General features: G+C 59.3%; 5 protein-coding genes across 5 annotated transcripts; 3 read left to right on the top strand and 2 right to left on the bottom strand.

Moving 5' to 3' along the window:
- Positions 1–112: 112 nt before the first annotated feature.
- On the top strand, positions 113–2,576 carry GMORB2_1673 (protein-serine/threonine kinase; the record flags this gene model as incomplete). The annotated part of the gene is made up of 2 exons (XM_035463654.1): positions 113–1,703; positions 2,014–2,576. The coding sequence occupies 2 exons, from the start codon at positions 113–115 to the stop codon at positions 2,574–2,576; spliced, it is 2,154 nt and encodes a 717-aa protein (XP_035320485.1).
- Positions 2,577–5,679: 3,103 nt separating this feature from the next.
- GMORB2_1672 (uncharacterized protein) lies at positions 5,680–10,797 on the top strand (the record flags this gene model as incomplete). The annotated part of the gene is made up of 5 exons (XM_035463653.1): positions 5,680–5,688; positions 7,213–7,470; positions 7,621–8,703; positions 9,222–9,409; positions 9,513–10,797. The coding sequence occupies 5 exons, from the start codon at positions 5,680–5,682 to the stop codon at positions 10,795–10,797; spliced, it is 2,823 nt and encodes a 940-aa protein (XP_035320484.1).
- Positions 10,798–11,675: 878 nt separating this feature from the next.
- Positions 11,676–13,237, bottom strand: GMORB2_1671 (uncharacterized protein; the record flags this gene model as incomplete). Its single annotated transcript, XM_035463652.1, has 4 exons — positions 11,676–11,888; positions 12,089–12,406; positions 12,693–12,921; positions 13,050–13,237. The coding sequence occupies 4 exons, from the start codon at positions 13,235–13,237 to the stop codon at positions 11,676–11,678; spliced, it is 948 nt and encodes a 315-aa protein (XP_035320483.1).
- Positions 13,238–14,025: 788 nt separating this feature from the next.
- On the top strand, positions 14,026–15,901 carry GMORB2_1670 (tRNA (Adenine-N(1)-)-methyltransferase; the record flags this gene model as incomplete). Its single annotated transcript, XM_035463651.1, has 2 exons — positions 14,026–14,122; positions 14,730–15,901. 2 exons carry the CDS (start codon positions 14,026–14,028, stop codon positions 15,899–15,901), a joined length of 1,269 nt encoding a protein of 422 aa, XP_035320482.1.
- A 1,488-nt stretch (positions 15,902–17,389) lies between these two features.
- On the bottom strand, positions 17,390–21,820 carry GMORB2_1669 (uncharacterized protein; the record flags this gene model as incomplete). The annotated part of the gene is made up of 2 exons (XM_035463650.1): positions 17,390–20,591; positions 20,670–21,820. The coding sequence occupies 2 exons, from the start codon at positions 21,818–21,820 to the stop codon at positions 17,390–17,392; spliced, it is 4,353 nt and encodes a 1,450-aa protein (XP_035320481.1).
- Positions 21,821–22,340: the final 520 nt, after the last annotated feature.

The following is a 22,340-nucleotide window of genomic DNA, read 5'->3' as shown; positions in this document are numbered from 1 at the left end:
TCCTCCCCCAACAACACCGCTCCCCGACCGGAGTCATCGCCGTCGTCACCCCCCTCTCGATTTCTCCCCCGCGAACACCATCCAGAAGGATCTTGCTCTTGCCCCATCAGCCATGAGCAATCCTGTCCAGCCGACCGCCGCCCGATCCCAGCTGACCGCACACCGGCACGGCCCTCCCTACTACACCAATGGACACCTGCTCTCGGTGACGGCACCCGCCACCGTTAACGATGCCGACCACCGAGGCCGGCACCCCTGGCATCCGCATTCCCCACTCCACGCCGACTCCTCACCTACCACACCCTCCGGCGCGGGCCGCAGCCTGACCGCGTCGAGAGCGTCGTCCCCGGCCCTCCGCATATCCACCGACGTGGCACCCTCGACGATCCCGACCTCGGATCCGCCCCACCCGACCGCCAGGGCATCCCTCGACGGCGGCCACGCCTCGGCCACCTCGCCCGACGGCAAGCCGACCACCTTGCACCCCGTCGCCCAGACGCCCAGCATCAAGACAGCCCTGGTCCAGAACTTTAGCAGCTCCGCCAGCACCACCAGCAGCGCCGCCCCGAGCCCCGTGATAAGCGCCATGGGCGACATGACGCCGCTGCCTAGCCCGCTCCTGTCCGCCGACTCGCCCGGGCCGTGGAAGAGGCTGGTGGCCGGCACGCCGCCGCGGTCGCGGGCCAGGCTCGGCAGCGTCGGCGAGGACACGGTCCTCCGCACCGCCGCCAACGGCAGCACCCCCGACACGGCCGCCCACCTGTCGGCTACGAGCATACCCAAGCGCAAGGCGTACCCGTCGCTCGACCCCCTGGGCCAGACGCCGCCGGCGCTGGCGACGCGCCAGCATGACCAGGACCAGCAGAACTCGGACCAGCACGGAAGGAACCGCAGCATAAGCGAGTACGTCCCCGAACCTCCCGGCATCCCCAAGCGGCAGGCCACCGTGTCGGGACCGCACGCCAAGAAGTCGGACGCCGCGCAGGGCCAGGAGCTCCGCATCCGTCGCGAGGTCAACCTGGCCGAGTCGCGGGGGATGACGCCCGCTGTGGTCGCGAACCCCCCCACCCCTCCACCCAGCGAATCATCCAAGGACTCGACCGACGGACCCTCCACCGTCACCGCCGCCGCCGCCGCCGCCGCCGCCGCCGCCACCGCCGCCACCACCCGACCCAAGGACGACGACGACGCCGGCCGACGAGACGTCGACGGCAGCAGCACCGAGCTCTTCGAGGCCCGCGGGCGCTACGACGGCAAGAAGCGCCGCTGGAGAGCGCTGCGATGCCTGGGTCAGGGCACCTTCAGCCAGGTCATGCTGGCCACGAGCAAGGTGGAGCCCGACGCGGGCGAGTCGGCCGAGTCGCCGCCCGCGCGCAAGACGCTGGTGGCCGTCAAGATCTGCGAGCACGGCCCGCGCGGGGGCGCCAACGAGGATCGTATCGAGATGAGCCTCAAGCGCGAGCTGGAGATCCTCCAGATCATACACCACCCGTCGCTCGTCGACCTGAAGGCCTGGAGCATAGAGCCGTCCAGGGCCATCCTCGTGCTCAGCTACTCGGCCGGCGGGGACCTGTTCGACGTGGCCACCGGGCACAGGCAGCTGCTCACGCCGCTGCTCCTGCGGAGGGTGTTTTCCGAGATTGTGGGGGCGGTGCAGTACCTCCACGGGCAGATGATAGTCCACCGCGATATCAAGCTTGAGAGTGAGTCTAACCCTCGGGCACGTGCCGATCTGACCTAGCCCTCTCTCCTACACACCTACACCCCATCCTCACGCACACACCTGTACTGACGCGGTCGACCTCTCCCCCCCCCCTTCAGACGTCCTGGTCAACCTGACACCTTCGGAGCTCTCGGATCCGACGACGGACTGGTCGCGGTACCCCAACTCGATCACGACGCTGGCNCTCGGGCACGTGCCGATCTGACCTAGCCCTCTCTCCTACACACCTACACCCCATCCTCACGCACACACCTGTACTGACGCGGTCGACCTCTCCCCTCCCCCTTCAGACGTCCTGGTCAACCTGACACCTTCGGAGCTCTCGGATCCGACGACGGACTGGTCGCGGTACCCCAACTCGATCACGACGCTGGCGGACCTCGGTCTGTCGCGCCGCATCACGCCGGACGAGAAGCTCGAGACGCGGTGCGGGTCTGACGACTACGCGGCCCCCGAGGTCATCATGGGCCAGCCCTACGACGGCCGCGCGACGGACGCCTGGTCGCTGGGCGTGCTGCTCTACGCCCTTCTCGAGTCCCGGCTCCCGTTCGACCCGCACCCGGGCATGTCGGACACGCACCGCATGCGCAGCCGGACGAGCCACCGCATCGCCAGGGTCGAGTGGCGCTGGTGCGAGTACGGCGGGGACGACGGCGACCACGACGGCGACGAGGCGAGGTTCGCCGACAGGGGCCTCACGGGCGCCATGGAGGTGACGGAGGGGCTGCTCAAGAGGGCGAGGAGCCGGTGGCCCCTCACCAAGGTTGCCGAGCAGCCCTGGGTTGCTGGCGGGGTGGCTGTCGAGGGGGGCCTGAAGTTTTGGGAAGAGCAGGAGGGTCAGGTTGTTGCTTGACGTCCTCGCATCCTCCCAGCTCCCTGTCGTGCCTCTCCTCGGCATGCTTCTCTGCTCACCTCTGCTCTCTTCTTCCCTACTTTTCTTCTTCTTCTTCTTCTTCTTCTTCTTCTTCTTCTTCTTCATTCTTTCTCTTTTTTCTTTCTTTCTGCATCCTGTACTTTTACCATATATCGGTCCTCGCATTCGCATCTTATACCTGGCGTACTCTTTTTTTTTTTCTTTTTTTCCCTCCATATATTCTCTCTATTACCCTTCTCCTCTTCACCCTCTCCATGCTCTTCATCCTCATCCTACAATCTCTTCTCTGCTATTTTCTTCCTCTAATCACCTCAAGCCCCAACGCAGCCGTGCATTCACACGAGGTACGAACACGTATCCTAGGACACACCTACACACACAACAAACAGACAGACATACAGACAAAAAGGGTAAGCAAACACGAAAGCCCGAATTGGAAATTAGATTATGCGGGAGTCATGAGTATGGATCTTTCGCGGGTATCGGAGTATGACGAAGGTTTCCTAGCAGGAAGACGGGATATCTGCATTCAGACGTCTGCATCGAATGTACCTTTTTATATATATACAACTTTCTTCCCCCCCCCTTTTTTTTCCCTCTCCTGCTGAATAGATGTAAATTATATCAAGTCTCTGCACTCAGCGTCCAGTCGCTCTCTCATCCTCACCGTTGATATCTGCTCTCCGGCTCTTGATTGCCTCGGCATTGTCTGCCGTACTCGTATTGGAGGATACCGTGATCCCGACACGTACTAGGTCACGAGGTACTACTAGTATTCATCAGCACGGGTACCGATAGCAGTGACACTCGATATCCTGACGAGAAGACGGACGGGACGGCCTGGGGGGACGGGGACGCAACAGCGTTCGGACAGACCTGGCCGGGCGGGAGGAAAGGTAATATATCACTTCGCCGATAAGCCTTGTGAGTACTCGCAAATACGTATCACCTGCTCTGCTAATCTGCCCTCCCCTCCCCCCCTCCTCCTTGCGTCCCCTCCTGCGCGGGTGCGTCCCATCGTGTCTGGCGCTGTTGGTTGGATCGGATCGGATCGGATGATTGGGGACGAGTCTCACACTGCCAGCTTTGGACGTGAAGGGACAATGCCAGCTCCTAGTCTACTGTTACATCCATGATGTATCGATATATATACATGTACGAGTACGAGCACGTCTGGAGTTGATGGGATTGCCGACAAGGGTGAGAAGTGCATTACGAGCTGTGCTGACAGTGTTCTTCATCGTCTCCAAGATGGATTTCAGTTGCAGTCGCAGCTGGATGAAGAACTTGGGGGTATACGGTATACAGGTAGTAGCAATACAGCAGTACTCCGTACAGGGTGGTAGTAGTGAGTAAATGACTGAACTGAGCGGAGTTCCATCAGGAGCGTCCCCTCTACACCTTCTATTCTAGGCGTGGCTGGTACGATATCACCTGCCGTGGCACTCTATGGGGGTGGGGGGGAAGGACTGGGAAGAGATGATGGATACTGATGGTTGGGTGCTGATATAGATAGTATTTTGTCCATCCCCTTGTGCCGAGGTTGAGGTGCGTCCTCGGAAGATGGCGATGGATGGCAAGGAGACGAAGTGGGAGGAGAGAGGGAGTGGATGTAATCATCGATCGAAGAGAGAGGAGAGGAGAGGGGGGGGGGGGGGGGGGGATGCCATGTTGAGGGGAAGATGACGAGAGAGGGGGAAAAGAGAGAAGGAGAAGAAATGACGTTATCTAGCTGGTTTGGAGTGCAATTGCACTTCTCCTACCAATAATATGAGAAACTGGTAGAAGACAGGCCCAACTCCTCTGTTGCGCCTCGATTGGTAGAAGTAGCCAGGAGAGAGAGAGGCTGGAGAGTATTGATAATAACAATAATACCTACAGTAGAGGAGTACCTGTACAGGCTGTACCTACAGTAGAACGCCGTGATGGTGTGACGTGATGGTGGCAGCCCACCGTCTTCTGGTCGGCTTCTCGAAGGAGCAGAGCGGGAGGCAGGGGTGGGACGGGCGTTTGGTGCTGATGCAGAAGTACATATTACAGGTACGAGTAATAGCCTGGACACGTACAGATTGCCTATATGATGCGAAGCAGACCGGGCCACGAGGACGGGACAGGACTGCATCCCACGGCAGCGCAGAGGGTATGATTACGGTGAATATTGGCAGATGTCAATCGATGCTCGCAGATGCTAGGCGCATGTACGGGTTTCGATACTGTACGAGTACCTACCGTATCAGCACTGCCAAGATTGCTGGCGAGGCCGAGAGGGCAGAAGACCACCGTACAGCGTATCGTACAGCGTATCGTACAGCGTATCGTACAGCGCACCCTACAGAGACGGTACAGGCATCATCACAGCGTAGGATGGGGACCGAGATAAGGCGAACCTGGGCGGTTGCCCTTTTGGGGAAGGCGATAGAGAGGAACTTTTGCTCGCGTCAGTCTTGGCGGCCGCTGCATTTACCGGGAAGAGGTACACACAGCTTCTACCATACATCTCACCCGCACTGACAACGTACCCTGCCACCTAAGCATCACCGTACTCTACCTCTCTATAAGGCATGGTTATATAATGGACAATGCGTTTCGACATTGCTGGTGTGTGTGTGTGCGTGCGTGCGTGCGTGCGTGCGTGCGTGCGTGCGTGCGGCCTCTGCTCCCCAGCCTATACCTGCATCATCAGCCTCCCCCCTCCCCCTCGACTCTGCCACCCTGCCCTCCGAGAGGCTGATGAACCTTGGTGAGGCAAGAACGAGGACAGCTCCGAGGGCGTAACGGCCTGCGTGCCCTGTGCCCCCGGGAAGGGGCCGCAGCGGTGTGTACCGCTGTACCTACAGGGCCAGCCACGCTGGCTAGGCAGTGGCATCCGTCGCCTTTTCCCATGTACAGGTTAGTGCCGGTGCTAGCAGTGTGCTAGGCTCCGGTAGTGGTCATGTACGATAATACGCAATAGAGTAATCTGTACTGGCTAGATACTGATACCACCCAAGAATGGGGGCCCTGCTCCACGGATTCCATAGGTAGAGGGCCACGGTGATTACAGCTGTACAGCCCTGTAACCTGGCCTGGACCTCTCCGATCGATGCTTGCTGTACTCAGCGTCTGCTATGGGAACGGTCTCGAGAGAGAAGGGGAAGAAGAAGAAGAAGAAGAGAGCATACAACCATCCCGTACAAGCCGATCTCGGTTGGTCGATACATGTCGCGAAAGAAAATAAGAGAAGAGATGAGAAGAGGAAGAAAGAAGAAGGGAAGGGTAAAAAMAAAAAAAAAAMAAAAAAAAAAAAAAAGGAAGAGGAAGAGAAGAGTACATTCCATCTTGTCCGAGAAGAGAGAGAGAGAGAGAGAAGGGGGCCATGACGATTGACTTTTCCTTCTTTCTTTTCTTCGATGCGCGTGCAGTGCAGTGTTCATGCTATGAATAGATGGACAGGACCCCGATGCCCCCCCTACCGGCGGCCCTCGTCTCTGACCCTCCCCCCCCGACGGACAAGACGAAACACCTTCTCCTCGCCGCAACGTCGTATCCTCCCACCTGCCCCCACCTTTTGGCTCCTTCCCTCCCTCTTCCCCGGCCACTCACGAGTCGCGCCTGTCTCTTGCTGGCTCTTGCTGCAGCGCTGCAGCGCTGCAGCTGCCTCGGGCTGTTCCTTCCCTCTCTCATCATTTCTTAGTCTCTTGTCTCTTAGTCTCTCCTAGTCTCTCCTAGTCAGTCCCTCTCTTCTCTCTCTCTCTCGTCTTTCGCTGCTCACGCTCCTCTGCTCCGTACTACGCTTCCCTCTCTCTCCTTGTTTGGACTCGAGAACTTGTTGCCATCACCCTTCTCTCCCCAATCGTTTCCTGTCACCCAGATCCCTTCCTGCATTCCCCTTCTTTTTCTCTCCTCTCTCCCTCCCTCCCTCTCTATCCTCTCCCTCTCCCTGTCACACACACACACACACACACAGATAACCATTGGGGAAACCTCGTCATCATCTCCTCTCGTTTACTCTGCCTTTCCTCCCACCTAATCTCGGCATACCAGTGTGCGCCTGTCTCGAGTCAGCAACCACTCGTGCGACACACCGGGGTAAAAAAAAAAAAAAAAAAATTAAAATAAGATAAAAAATTGAAAATAACACGCTCACGATCGACGCTTGGCCAACGAGTTCACGATTCTTGGCAATTGACCTGGCCGACAACCTCTCTTTTCTCGTCACGAACGAGGTACGGAGCACAGACGCCCAATCGCCTCATCATCTGCGCACGCGCAACCTCTCGTCTCCGTCCCGACACCCGAACATGGGCGCACTCGCCGCATAATCTGCGAGACTGCCGATACGGAACAGAGGGCACCGGGAAGACACGCCGCCGTGTCTGCTGGGACTCTCCTCACGCCCTGCCCCCATTCACGACCGCCGCCTCTCCCCCACGAGAGTAATGCCGGGGTCGCAACCCGACTGTCGAGTCGCCATACTACCCGCCCGGAGTCGATATACGAGCCCGACCACCGTTACCGCCGCGACCGACGTTGCTTCCTGACTCCCTCGCTCCGAACCTGAGCCCGGCGGGCCCCTCTCTCTGTGTCGCCGTGCTCGGCCACGAGCCTGAGGTCCCGTCCCGCAATGTTTGATCAGCGCCAGTGGGCTGAGCTGAATGCTTTTGCTGCCTCCTTCGGTCTCGGCGCCGGTAACAATGATGACGCCTCCAGCGCCGGCAACGGCCTCAACCCCGACGACGGCAACGACAGTCGCAACGCCCACCCTGGTGCCCAGCCGCCTCATCACCAATTCCAGCATGAGCCCTCGCAACACCATCACCGTCACCACCACCAGCCGCAGCAGGCTCACCACCACCACGGCCACGGTCAGGGCCCTACCGTCGGTACGCTAGTTGTGGGTGATGGACATGATCAGCTGTTTCACCACCAGCAGCACATGCCCCACCACCAACCCGCGCCCGTCTCACATAACAGCGATCAGCAGCAGCAGCAGCAGCATCAGTTCCCTCAGCATCACTACCACCACCACCACCAACCCCAACAGCTGCCCGAATACGCCGGATTTGACTTTGATCCCCAGCAGGACTGGTCACGCTTCGCCTTCGATGGCCCCGATACCCCTGCCGCCCCTGCCGTCCCTGCCGTCCCTGCTGTCGCGGCACCCGTCCAGCAGCCTCAGCAGCAGCAGCAGCAACCGCTGCAGCATCAGCAGCAGCAAGCCGGCCATGGCGTCGCCGGCCCTCAGCTCGTCCACCATCACCACCACCACCATCATCACCATGTCCAATCCACTCCCTCCGGATTCGCCTCCGACGCCATGGACTGGACCCCCACCCAGGAGCTCGGTACCGACTTTGCCTCCAACTTTGGCAGCGGCTCATTGCAGCAGCCTCAGCTCCAGGACGCGACGGCCACGATCAAGATGGAACCCGATTACGCGCATCACCGGTCGAACGGCGTCTTGGACCCGCCCTCTTCCTCCGCGGCACATCACCAGCACCAGACACAGCACCGGCAGCCTCCCTTGCGCTCGCGGCCTACCGGTACGCCCGCGATGACGGACGGTGCAAGTCCCATGCCCATGCCCATGCCCTTGCACCAGCAGCCCTCGTCGCCGCCGCCGCAGCAGCACCCGCACGTGATACCGTTCGGCACCTTTGATGCTGCCGTCGGGACTGCTTCGCACCCCGCGCCCTTTGGCGCCCACTCATTTGCCGACGCCGGCCCCCACGTCCCCACGGCCGACGACATCTTCGGCAGCCTCGACGGCTTCGTCGCACAGAGCAGCCACGACGAGAGCAGCCACCGCCATCACCACCACCACCACCACATGTCGGCGAGCCCCATGGCCTCATCACCGGCACCCGCAACTCCGGCACCTGCCACCGCCGTCGCCACACCTGGCTTTGCCTCCTGGGCCGCTCCTGTTGAGCAGCACCACCAGCCGCAGACGCATCCTACGAATCCATTCCACCAGCACCTGACCCCTCAACCTTATACCCCGAACCCCTACACGTCCCAGCCCTCCCCGGTGGCGGGCGGACATCCCGGGAGAGTCACCAGCCCCGGCGGCGGTTACTTCCCGCCATGCCTCCCCTCGACCCCGATGCAGCCCTCCATGACGCCGGTGCCCATCTCTGCCGCCGTTGTCGCACCTCCGTCACACATCTCACATGCGCAGCAGCAGCAGCAGCAGCAGCAGCAGCAGCGGCGGCAGCAGCGGCAGCAGCGGCCTGCTGCCGCTGCTGCTGCTGCTGCTGCTGGTGTCAACCAATTCGTTCTCGAACTCGACCCCACCATGACCTCCAGTGCCAAGACCCCGGTCAAGCCTCCCAAGGTGAAGAGTTCCAACTCGGCCCTCTCGGCCAGCAGCAGGATGACCTCGCCCGTCGTCCTCCCACCGACTCTCAAGCAGGAACCGTCCTTGGCGTCGAGTGTTTTGCAAAACATCCAGGTAAGTTTTTCTCTCCCCCCCCCCTCTCTTTCTCTCTCTCCCCTTCCCCCCCCCCTTCCTCTTCCTTCCTTGGTACGAGAGAAGAAGGATAGGACAGAGAAAGAGAAGAAGACGACTGGGAAGAGAGGGGAACGAGAAGAGTTAGAAACCAGAGAGGGGAGAGGAAGACTGACTGTCGTACCCAACCCAAGGAGCCCAAGCTTAAAGAGTCTACCCCTCAGCCTTCCGGCAGCGGCAGCCGCCCTCATGCGCGGGAGCAGGTGTCTGCCGAATCTTGGGAGGAGCACAAGGCCGTCATTCACGACCTGTACCTGGAGCAGCGGAAGCCCCTCAAGGAAGTCATGGCCATCATGGCCGAGAAGCACAACTTCCACGCAACGTATGTTCTCCCAAGCCTGCCACTGCCATGCGGGACCAGCGGCAACCCGATACGCAGAAGACGGCGAATATCTGCTGACATACTAGCCCGCCTTTTCTCGCAGCCCCAAGATGTACAAGACTCGTTTCTCGCAGTGGGGATTCGTCAAGAACAATACCGAGGACGAGGTCAAGAAGCTCCTGTCGATGAAGTTTCAGCGCGACGCGGAAGGCAAGGTGTCGGAGTTTGTGCGCAACGGCAAGATCATCAACCTCGGCACCTACCTCAAGAGGAAGGGTGTGACGGAGTACGACCTGGTCGACTTTGAGCTGCCGGTCGACCTGCCGTCCCACATCCGGTGCCGGACGCCGACGCCGCCGCCCGCACCCGACTACCTCGGCACGCCTGACCTGGTGCGCGCTCAGGAGCTGGTCGTGACCAACATGCGCAAGGCCTTCCTGCAGTGCCGCCAGTGGGAGACGGAGACGAGCAAGGCTGTCGGGTGGACGTCGACCATGGTGTGGGGTGCTCCGTCCAGCGAGATGCTGACTGAGGCCAACTTCTACTTCGAGGCCGGCGACGCCGACTCGGGCGGCCAGTGCCTGATGAACGCCTTCAACCAGCTGGAGATGGACCTGAAGCAGCTGTCGCCGCAGGCCATGATGGAGATGCTGCTGGGCATGGTGCGGCGGGACGCGGGCCTGATGACGGCGCTGTGCAAGTACGTGGCGGCGTTTGCGACGACCAACTACGACCGGTCCCACCCGCTGCGGCAGATCCTGACGTGCCTGTACGAGGTGCAGCAGAAGCACGGGGCCATGATGGTGTCGGAGCTGCTGTGGGGCAGCGCGCCCATGGTGGCCGAGGAGCTCGAGGCCATCTACGGCCGACGGCACCCGTACGCGGCGCGGACGTGGATCGACCTGGCGCTCTTCTACGACCAGCGCGACGGCGAGCGGCTGGAGCGGCTGGCGGCGGAGCTGCGCGAGCAGCACAAGCAGATGGAGCGGCGCAAGGAGAGCAGCGAGCCGAGCGACCTGCTGGCGCTGCGGTACGCCGTCTGCCAGCTCCTGTACGCGGCCAGGCCGACGTCGGACGAGTGCAGGAAGGCGGCCAAGGATCTGGTCAAGTACATGAAGAAGGAGAAGCTGCTGTTCCGGGTGCGCGACTCGCGGCCCAACGTCTTCTGCTACCACTGCGCCGTCAAGAACGACCCGTGGACCAAGCGCTGCCGACGGCGATACGACTCGGTGGTGGAGATGCTGGAGAAGCACGCCGATGTCAAGATCCTGCCGTACTTCGAAGAGGACTTCCACACGGCGGATCACCACGACGAGCCCGAGGCGAGCAGCGCCTGGTCAGCCGTCATGGGACAGCCTGTTCCGACGTCGAGGTGGAGGTTTCTGTGAGCCATCAAGCTCTCTTCCACCGAGCCACCTTGCCTATGTGATATGTGACTTTTTTTTTTTCTTTCTCTTTTTCTCTTCTCTTCTCTTCTTCCAATTCCCTTTGCAACATTTTTTCTTTCTTTTCTTCATAACGTGTACATGGGTGATGGGGTATTAAACTAACGGAGTTGGACTGTTTTGTCTTGGTTTTGTTTGGTCTTTTTTTTTCTTTTCTTTTTTCAGCAGAAAAAAAAGAGAAGATATGGGGGGAGGGGGGAAGGGAATGAATGTGATGATATAAATAATGGGTGGGTCAGAGACAGCCAGCCAGCCCTTGCGACTTTTTGCGTATTTTTTCTTGGTTTTTCTTCTTCTCCATTTCTCTCTCTCTCTCTCCTCTTGATACTCCAAGACATGGGTCTCTTTTTTTTTTTTTTTTTTGATATTCTGGAAGCAATCTACTATTTTGTCTCTGCATTGACTGTTTTCATCCTTGTTTTCTTTTCGGCAGCGGGAAGCGAGGATTACGGCTTCCAAAAGAGAATACCTGGGGTGGTGGAGGGATGGGGATGGGGAGGAGGATCCAGATGTTGATTTGGGAAGCTTTGACAGCTTCTGATGGGTTGTATCATGATATCATTATACCAATATATAATAACGTTTTTTTTTCTTCAATTTCCAGCACCAATACCATGGGATGATGATGGACGACGTACAAAGACTGGATGCACGAGATGATGGTTGAGCACTGATGCTGACAAGGCTGGATACAAGATCAGATGCAGAGACGTGGATATAGAGAAGTAGATATAGAGAACTAGATACGGAGAGCTAAATACAGAGAACTAGATACGGAAAACTACATGTAGGAATAATCATGACGCTGCCTTACAACCCATTCAACGTCCCCCATATATCCTCTTCTCCTCCTTCCACCTCGAGTGTACCGTGCCTCCAATACCCTCTACCATGCCACGGAGACATCCGGAAATCTTGACGTAGTTGGCATCCTTGCTAGACGTGAACCTGACCATGTTCCTGTTATCAGCATCCAAGGCGACGGCTTTGGCATCTGTCTGGCCGGGCACCACGGCGGAATCATATGGCACGACCTAGGCAATAGGGTGATCAGTTTTTATTTTTATTTTCAAATCTTTAGATTTATAGATTTTTTGATTTTTGATTGTGTGTGTGTGTGTGTACTCTGTGTGAAGAAGACAGAAAAAACAAGAAAGAAAACAAGCATGGGGGGGGGGGGGGGGGTTGTTAAAAAAAGGAGGGGAAAAAGAAGAAAGAACCGACAAATACTGACCATAATTTTTGAATCATACGTGGCATCACCACCCTTCATCTTCTTCTCGTAGAAGAAGACTGTAGCAAAGTCACGACCGACGGGACGGTACTGCTCGAGCTGACGTTTCAGCCAGGGAGAATCGCGATGGAGGTTGGCGAGGAGGATGTCGGTGGCCGGCATGACGGCCGAGGCTGCCTTGACCACCATCCTGGCCCGGGAGATACCGTCGGCCCCCCGGTGCGGGGTGCCCACGAAGATGACGCCGTAGGTTGACAGTCTGACGGATCGGTGGTGTACCAGTGCACCTGGCCTGGCGGCGTCGGAATGGATGAGTGCCTTTGTACTGTCGTCAGCGTGGAGGGAGAGAGGGTGGGGGGGGGGAGAGAGAGAAAGAGGAAGAGAAAGAATAGGAAGAGCTTACACTCTTGACAATGATGCCCCCGATGTTATGGGCTATAAAGATGATGGGTCGTTCGGTTGTCTTTTTTTTTATCAAGTGAAAAAAAAGAATGTCATTATCTCGGGTTGGAAAAGAAGAAAGAACGGAAGAAGAAGGGAAGAGAGAGAGAGAGAGAGAGAGAGAGGAGAGGAGGGTGGGAAAAGAAGGAAAGGGCGGGCCTACTCTTTCCAATGTCCGCTTCCTAGACAGGTCGGACACCAGCTGGATGGCATGGTCGTCTATCGTCTGGCTGCTGACGCGGGACTTGTGAGTCGTGTTGGCGTCGTAACCCCATGTCATGATGCGGACGTCGGGGACGTCTCGGGGGAGGAGGTGGCGGAGCCAGTTGACGCCGTTGTCGGCCGTCCAAGTCTTGCTCGAGTGTCCGTTTATACCGTGGACGGCGACGATGCTACGATACGTTTTGTCTCGTGAGAGGGAGTGAGAGAGAGGGAGAAGGGTCGGGGTGACAGACACGGATCAATCAGGGGAGAAAGGGAAAAGCAGTTTGTGTGTGTGTGTGTGCATGTATAAACTTACTCGGCACGTGGGGTGGTACTATATCCCATCGTAGCACAGTCGTAGATTATATCCAGCCCGTGTCTGTGCTGTGTCACGTCGGAGTCCGGGGCCGGCGTCTGTGCGACGGTGGAGGCGTGGAAATCGCCCCGCGTCGTCTGCCCGGCCGCCGACGAGGTGTTGAGACGTCCCCATGGCTTTGGAGCCATGATGAGGATGATCTGATGTGTATTTGTGGATTGTGCAAGTCTTGTATGATCGATTTCGAGGAATGGAAAGGAAGAGGCGATGCTGGTTCCTCATCCTCCCACTGCCGGACGCGGGGCGACTCTTTATATCCCCATGCACCGGCCCCGCGCGAGACCAGAACCGCCGGGTCGCTCACCCGCACGGCCCACCTGCTGACCAGGGCTCCTAACCGCCGCTGCCTAGCCGCCGGCGTCAGGAGCACGGCCTGCCCTGCACGCTCGGCGCATCCACCCTGCCGTATCAGGACCAGGCGGCAATGCACAGAATGTTGGAGGAGCGGGACGCTGAAGGGGTCATCAACCGGATACGCTTCAAAAGGATACCCTCCAGAGGATACCCTGCAAAGGATACCCTGCAAAGAAAAAAAAAAGGAGGCAAGACGCCACGCAGCAGGGAGGGCGGTTGATTTCTAGGCCGCAGAGGCCCAACATCGTATGCAGCGTCAAAGAAAGAGGGTAGCGTAGCATACGGGGCACAGGCGATTCTGTTGACGAAGATGTACATGGTCAGACTATGAATAGTCGCATGTTCTGCCGCGGGTCGTCTCGATGACATCTCCATCTTTTGTTCCTAATTTTCCCATCTCTACTCTCTTCCCCGTAGCGTGGCGAGTATCGATTGACGGCATGATATAGCAGAGCAATACCACAGCCCCACAAAGAACCCCTCGAAGGGAGTCCCTCCAGAAACCCTCGACGCAACAACATCATCCCGGAGACCAGAAAACACGACCGACAAACCAACCACGATGCGCCTCACCTCCCGTCCCACCACGGCGCGTCTCCTACGTCCCACTTGTAGCCAACAGCAGCTTCGTACCTTTCTATCCGACCGAATCATCCAAGGTACGTATGTCTCTCCTCTCTCTCTCTCTCACACACACACAATCTCTCTCTCACTCTCTCTCACGCACGCTCCCTCACACACTCTCTCACCCTCCCTGTCCTGTCCTGTCCTGTCCTGCCAAACAGGACACACACGCGCGCACTCCCTCACACACACTCTCACACACTCTCTCACCCTCCCTGTCATGTCCTGTCCTGTCATGTCCCGTCAAACAGGACNCACTCCCTCACACACACTCTCACACACTCTCTCACCCTCCCTGTCATGTCCTGTCCTGTCATGTCCCGTCAAACAGGACACACACACACACACACACACAGAGAGAGAGATATACGCACACGCACACGATCCCAGCTGACGCGACATCCTTCTCTCCCGGACAGAAAATGACGTGGTCCTGCTCAAGCAGCGAGGAGATCGAAGTCCGAAATGGCGCCTCACGCCGCCGCTCAGACTGGGGAGAGATAAGACGGTCAAGCTGCCGTACGGGGCCACCGTGGCCCACGAGGACCTCGTGGGCAGGAGGCTGATGGACAGCGTCGTCGACTCCACGGGTCGTCGGGTCGTCATCTACGAGGCTAGCATGGCCAATCACATCACCCACAGCGAACGGAAATGTGCACCCGTACGTCTCTTCCTCTCCCTCACGCCTCGCTACGCTCGCCACTCGAGCCTCGGGCTTTGCTCCTCGCCGCGTCGGCTTCGAGATCCGGGGGGTGACCGGACCCCCTAAGGGGATACTCAACACCCCCAGGGCCCAAGTGCGAGCGAAGCGAGAATCCGAAGAGAGAGAGAGAGAGAGAGAGAGAGAGAGAGAGAGAGAGAGAGAGAGAGAGAGACTGACGTGTTCCCAGATCTACCCCCACGACGCAAACACCATCGTCTCGATGATGGACATACACGTAGAACGACCTGGCGAGACGGAAGCCGACGACGACGGCGAAGCGTTTGAAGTCTTCGAGGCCGGCACCGGCGCCGGCAGTCTGACCCTGCACATCGCGCGGGCCCTGCACGCGGCCAACCCCCCGCTCAGCCCGGCGCTGCGGTCGGCGCTGTCGACGGCGCCGATCCGGCCGTCGTCCGACGCCGCCGACGACGCACCGGACGCGCCCGGCGGGAGGACGCTGGACCTGTCCCGTCTCCAGCTCCCCGAGGACCTGTCGGCCGAGGCGGCGCGGTACGTGTCCGCCCGCCGCGCCGTGCTGCACACCCTCGACCGCAAGGCCGCGCACTCCCTCCTGGCCCACGCCACGGTCCGCCGCTTCAGGAGGGGCATGTACCTCCCCAACGTCGACTTCCACGCCGGCGCCTCGGTGGAGGCGTACCTGACCTCCCGGCTGGACCGGCGCGGCGGCCGACCCTTCCTCTCGCGCGCCGTGCTCGACCTCCCCGCCCCGGAGGACCACGCCGGCGTCCTGCTGCGGGCCATGCGACCCAACGCCGTGCTCGTGGCCTTCAGCCCGTCCGTCAGCCAGATCGCCGCGCTGGCCGCCTGGTCCGCCAGGGGCCGTCACCCGCTCCGCCTCGACCGCGTCGCCGAGCTGCCCACCTCGTCGTCCGCCGAGTACGGCGTCCAGGAGTCCGACGGCGGCCGCGCCTGGAACATCAGCACCGTCGTGCCCAAGGAGGGGGGGGCCGGCGGCGAGGTGGTGCAGATCATGAGGCCGCGTGTCGGTGATAGGATCGCCGGTGGAGGCTTCGTCGCCGTCCTGCGTAGGATTCCTGATGCTGATAATGACGAGGGCAAGGGCATCGATCAAGTTGACGAGAGGGGGTGATGGGGTTTTTTTTTTTTTTTTTTTTTCTCCTGCTGTCTCTTGTATTATACTTTATTATACTACTCTCTGTACATATCTGTACTCTGCGTGTGTAGAAGATTGACATGCATCCCACTCCACATCTACTCTGCAACGATACCTGCTCTTCGCACTCGCCTGTGCCGGCCGCCAAGGACGTGCGCGCACCCCCGTCGGTCGATGTAGACGTCTTCCTTGACCGTACGGCTGCCCCGTGGGGATGACGGTTTTGGAGACGGATGTTCGGTTCTAGAGGAACCCAGAACCTGTAGCCTCGATCCCAGAGTATACGGCCTACGAGCACCGAGACGTCTCTCTGCAAGACCGATTCGTGCGATGAGGACGGTGTCTTGCCCGGTACCCGGTTATGAACAAGAAATACGTCGTGTGCGCGTCGTGCGTACCGTAATATCGTCACCAACGGAGCCATCTCAGCACAAGCACAGACTTGCTCGACCCGATAACGCTCTGCTCCATCTGTTTAGACTTTTACTTCTTCTTTGACTCTTTTTTGACTATTTACTGTGCATTGTTGCATTTCACTTATTATTATTATTATTATTATATATATATATATATATATATATATATATATATATATATATTGGTTCATAATCTATCTGTTCACCCTTTACTTATGCACACTTCACTCAAGTCATGTAATACTCCATGCTTCAACTTTTATCCGTACCATTAAATATTCCACTGATATTTTATCACTAGAAGAAAAGGGGGTATCTCGTTTGTTATACTAACCCACATGCCAATAAAAAAGTCGTCATACAAAAAAAAGGCAAAAAGAAAAGGCAAAAAAATACAAAGTCATAAGAACAAGACGTCGTTCCATCATCATGCCCCCTAAAAGGAGAGAGAAGAAGAAGAAGAAAAAAGGTGGCCAGCCACGGAAAGAAAAACAGAAAAGGAAGAAAAAGAAGACAATTCCCGAACAAGATTCAAGAAAATGACTTGGAGAAAAAAAAAATAAAAGAGAATAGAAAATAAAAGAAAACAAAAAAAACTGGCGTGAGCCTATTTATTTCATATCATCATCATGCCATAACATGCAAAAAAAAAAGAAGAAAAAAATGTACCCTTCTGCTGTGAGGGTATTGTTGGACTTGGGATGTTCTTGTTGTGAGAAGAATGGTATGCCAGGTCATGTCTCCAGGCTTGCGCCCTTGTTTTCTTCTTCCGATCTTGTAACCGAGATTTCCATAAGAGAAGAGGTAGAAGAAAAAGTATCCATGCTCTTGGGGGGGGGGAGGAAGATGTGGAAAAGAGTCTTGTCGTGCTCTCCCATGAATAGAGACGAACAGAGAGAGAGAGAGAGAGAGAGTAGGTTAATTGTAGAAGAATAAAGGGAACGGGGAATGATACAGAATAGAGTGAGAGGATCAGGAGGGGGGTTATAGAGGGGAAAAAAAAAAAAAAAAAAAGATGAGGGGATTCAATAAAAAGGAGAGCTCCAGATCAGGCACTAGACACACGATCAGGTGCTCGACCGTAGCATACCGTGAGCTTGAGGCTGGTACCCAGCTCATGGCATTCGCGCAGGAACCGGCCGTCATCCCACATAGACTCCATCACGTTGCCGTCGGAGTCGGCGATGGCGGCTGCACTCTCGTAGCACCGGGTGTACCACCACCGGCCGACCCGGGACACCATCTTGGTAATGCTCTCGTCGGCCGCGGAGCTGTCGTCGCTCATCATCTCCGACAGGCTGGGCTTCTTCTTGCCGTCACCCTCGGCCCCGTGACCCTCGGCCCCGTGCTGACGGCCGTTCACCGGCTTCGGAGTGGCGACGGGGACGCCCACCCTGGCGGCCTTGACGTCGTAGAAGCCCGCTCGCCCGATGAGACGCACGATCAGGTCGGCCGTCGAGGCGAGGTTGACGTCCGCGTTGACCGCGTGTATGCTCTCCTTGAGGCGCCGCACCGCCCGGCGACCCCGGTGACCCATGTTGTTCAGGTCGACGTCCAGGATCGAGAGCTCGAGGTAGCCTCCCGGCTTGAGGACGCGGCGTGCCTCGCTGAGGATGTTGCGGTAGTGCGAGTCGGGGGCCGCCACGGCGAAGCGGTACACCACGCACGTGAAGCTCCGCGCTGCAAACGGGAACTTGTCCAGGTGCGACCTGTACTGGATCTGGTGGTGGTTGGCCGGCGTCAGCGGGAAGCTGGGCGCCGACTTCGTCGTCGGCTCGGGTCCCGTCGGCAGCGGTGCGCGCGGGGACAGGTTGTAGAACGTGGCCGCCGGGTACGTCTCCGCCGCGTAGAAGGACCAGTCGTCGTTGCCCAAGCCGTCGATGACCAGGACCGAGTGCCGGTCCGCTGCCTTCCCAGGCGCTTCTTCGCCGGCCAGGTCGTGCCGCACGTCGCTGAAGAGCACCTGCCCGAACGTGAGCCACTTGCTGACTGTCATGGAGCCGACGCGCAGGTTGACCTGCGACAGCGGGGAGGAGCCGTCCTCTGACGAGGACGAGCTGCAGCAGCTGGAGCTGGAGGCCGAGCCCCGCTCACGGATGGGCGAGAGGCTCCTGCGTGCCGCGGCGGGAAGGGGGCCGAGGGGGCCGTCATCGACAGGCTCCCCCCCCTCCCGCAGGTCATCCTGGGGGCTGCCCTGGACGTCGCCGAACCCTGAAGACGTGGGGCTCGGGTGAACCTGGAAGGCGTTGCGGAGTCGCTCCGTGAAGTCTGCGCTGTAGCAGCTCGAGGTCGTCGGGTTTGACAGGAGCGACGTGACGCGGTCGGTCGCAAGCGTCGGCGACTCCATCGGCTCCTCCCTGACGAGCCTGGATTGGTACGTCTCGAGGTGGAAGGGGATGCCCCTGGACGAGGTCGCAGACGGTGGCTCCTTGGCCGCACTCTCAAGCAGGTCGTCGTACTCGTCCCACACCTCATCCTCGGCCGGGGGGTCTCCGGGTCCCGGGATGACGGCGGGAACCAAGCTGTCAAAGGGGTACCGGACCGAGCCGGAGCTGCTGGTACCGACAGTCGCATTCGAGTTCTTCCTCGGAGAGAAGCGGAGGAACTCCTCGTTTCCAGACCTCTCCGGGGGCGTGCTCTTTGCCGTCAAGGCCGGCGTGTTCGACACCGAGCCTCCGCCGCCTACATCCGCCGGGTCGTTCGACGGGTTAGGCCCCTTTCCGATGGGCTGGGTATCGGTGTGGTCCGCAGGCTGAGACGGGGGTTGGATGCTATCGCGGAAAGGACGCGAGAAGCTCCTCTTCGGCTCTGGGTCTTGCGGCGGCTGCGGCTGCGGCTGCGGCGGCTGTCGTTGGCTGACAACCTTGGGGATCCTGCCGACATGCTGCAGCCTGCTGGGCCGACCGGAGCTCATCGTCGTCTCACCGGAGGAAGGGGCCGCCACCTCTGGCTGGGTGTTGATGCTCAGGGGAGCCGGGCGCATCTCAGCGGGCTGCAGATCGGCCGGTTCCGGGTAGACCTCTGCGCTGCGGAGGACGCTGTGAATGCTGTCCGTCGCTTCGGGAGCGAGGTCCTCGGGTTCCGACGAGTCCATCATGGTGTAGAACGCCACCGGCTTCTTCTCGACAGGCTGAGCCGGAACGGCGGCAGCGCTGACAGGAAGAGACGCCTTGCCTTCCTGCTTGGCGGCGGACTGCTGCTTGTGCGACTTGCCAAAGATATTCCACTTGCGTGGTGATCGCTCCCTCTTGGTCAGCTTCTTGGGCACGGGGTGCGGCGGCCGCTGCTGCCGCTGCTGCCGCTGCTGCTGCTCGGCCGAGCTGCGTCCGCGGGAGAGCTCCTTCTGCAGCTCCAGGTGCGACTCCTCAGACATGATGCTCGTGTCGAAGCTCGTCATGGGGGACGGCGCCGCGACGCCGTCCGTCTTGATGGGCTGGGGCACGCGCACGGTGTCCCCGCCGCGCAGTGCCTTTCCGTGGTGGATGGACCGTCTGAGAGCAAGGGTCGACTTCATCATCGGTCTCTCCGAGTCGCTGCTCTCCGACGGACGGCGGGAGCTGGCCCCCGACTGAGGGATGACGGGTGAGGGCCACATGGTGGACCTGGCTGCCTCGGTGCTCGGCCTCGGCAGGGACGAGAGGCTCTGCTCGCTCTCCGTGCGGGAGAGCTCCAGGCTTGGACGGCTGTCGACCACGCCGCCGCCAGCGATGACGACGGGATTCTTGCGGTCCGAGAAGAAGGAGTCGTCGCTCGTGATGCTCTCCTGCGACACGTGGCTGTTGTCCGGGACGGCCCGGGTCAGGTTGAGGTTACCGCTGCGCCTACGCACCGCGCCGAGACGACCGTACCCCTCGTGGCCGGTCCCCGCGGCCGGGCCCTTGCGAGGAGGTCTCTTCTCCCTGGCTTCCTTCTTCGTCGCCTTGGGCGGGTTGTCCTCCAGGCCGGACTTCTTACGACCGAAGAAGGGGAAGCGGAAGGATGAGACGTTCGGACTTGGGGTGCGTGACGAGTGAGCAGAAGAGGTGGGCTCGGGGATCCCGAGCGGCTTCGGTCGGCCTCCTGTGCGGGTGGAGATGACCGTCTCCCTGGTCTGGGGGATCTGAGATGCCGAGGTCATCTTCCGCTCGTGTACCGGCCTGTCGTTGGACTCGCTCCTCCGCTCGGTGGGGAGCGAGGACGCCGAGAGGTTGCTGTGGACGACGGGGTTGGGGGCAATGAGCTGAGAGTTGATGTTGGGTGTGCCCTCCCGGCTGGGACGCGCCGGTGCGGCTGTGAGCATGCCCGGTGGCGCCGTATTGTTTCTCGCGAGGATGCGGCTGTCGGTGGACGAGGCGCCCGCCGAGTCCGAGCGGGACTTGCCGAGCCTCGCATTCATCGACCTGGTGCTGTCGTCGTCACCGCCGAGGATGTTTTGGGATGACGTGCGGGGTGGCGGGCTGGGGGGTGGTGCCGCCAGGCGTCTCGGCTTCCTGTTGCGGTCTCCATCCTTGACCGTCGAGTTGGACGACGACGAGTTGAGCGACTCGCGAACAGGGGCCAGGCCGTAGGGGTCAGCGGAGACGGCGTCGGCCTCTGTGGGGGTGCTCCCCGCTCTCCTCCGGACCGTCGGCGGCCTCATCGATGTGGGTGTGGGCTGTCTGACCTTGGGGGCGCTGAATTTGGCGCTGAAGGTCTGGCTGGGAGACTGGGAGGACATCGATGTCGGCGTGGTGTCGCGGCTGTAGGGGCTGGGGCCCGGAGAGCCGGAAAACTTGGTCGAGGGGGATGCGCTGAGCTGACTGCTGCTTCTAGAGAAGGGGATGCTGACGCTGGCGGGGGTTGGGGGTGGAAGATCGTGAGTAGACAGCTTGTGGGGGATGCCAGAGCCTCGTTCGTGACTTGGCTCCCTAGACTGCTGCTGCTGCTGCTGCTGCTGCTGCTGCTGCTGCTGCTGCTGCGAGAAGTTTCTATATCGGTCAAGCTCGGGGTAGATGACGGGAGACCTGGACAGGTCCGGGGGCTGCTGCGAAGCCGCCCACAGCTGGGCATCCAAGGTGGCGCGAGATTCCAAGTAGGAAGGGTCAATGGCCGGCACCGTTGGGGGGGGAGAAGAAGATGCGGCATCCCTCGCGGCAGCCGCAGTATCGGCTGAAGCGGTCGACCTCTTTCGGTGCAGGGCACCTCGTCCTCCGTGACGGCCGTCGCCCTCGGACGACTTGCTAGACCTCGATGCCACCGGGCTACCCTGGGCATGTGAGTCGTAGCGCACGGAGTCCAGAGCTGCCGTGCCCGTATGGCGATCCAGTGTAGGCCGGCGGGCAGCCTGAGGTCGTCCTCCCTGGCGAGGCGTCGTGGTGGGTTGGGGTACGCGGCTCGGCAGCCTGCTCTGGGTTGAAGCTATCCTCGGAACAGCGTCCATTCCGACGGTCGAACCCTTCCTGGTCGTCACGCGAGAGCTGCTGCTGGATGACGAGGATCCGGCTGCACCGGGCTGCCTCATGCGTGTCCCATCGGCTGGCCTATTATGCAGTCCGTATCCCGATCGGAGGGATTCCATTCTTGTCCAGCCTGTTTCTTGATCCTGACTGGCCCTATCATACCTCGTTCCAGTTCACCTGTTCATCGTCTAGCTTGTAGGAAGGGGGTTGCTGAAATGAGGAAAGGAAGAATGGCTTTGAGCAGCCTATCCAGTCTCTCGAATTAGTTTCTTGGCAGCCAACGTAAACCTGTCCAACGCGGATCGACATACCTTTTTTTTTTTCCCCCGTGCCTCGTAATGCGCCAGAAATAGTAGAGCATATACTTCCAGCATATACTTCCAAGCAATTGCCAACTGGTAACTGAAACACAAGGGCAGGGTCAAGTAGTAACCTCGAAATGGTGTAAGTGGTGGAGAGAGAAGCCTTGATGGGAACAAAGAGGAGAGAATAGAAGTGTCGATACGTGAGAAGATATCCCAAAAACAGTATTGCCTCCAAACTCGCGAATACGGAGTCGATTGGTGTGGTATCCAAGGGGAG

Source organism: Geosmithia morbida (assembly GCF_012550715.1).
Source record: "Geosmithia morbida isolate 1262 chromosome Unknown scaffold_10, whole genome shotgun sequence".
In the NCBI taxonomy this organism is placed as follows: domain Eukaryota; kingdom Fungi; phylum Ascomycota; class Sordariomycetes; order Hypocreales; family Bionectriaceae; genus Geosmithia; species Geosmithia morbida.
Note: the sequence above shows the minus strand (reverse complement) of the source record. Positions and strands in the feature narration are given on the sequence as shown.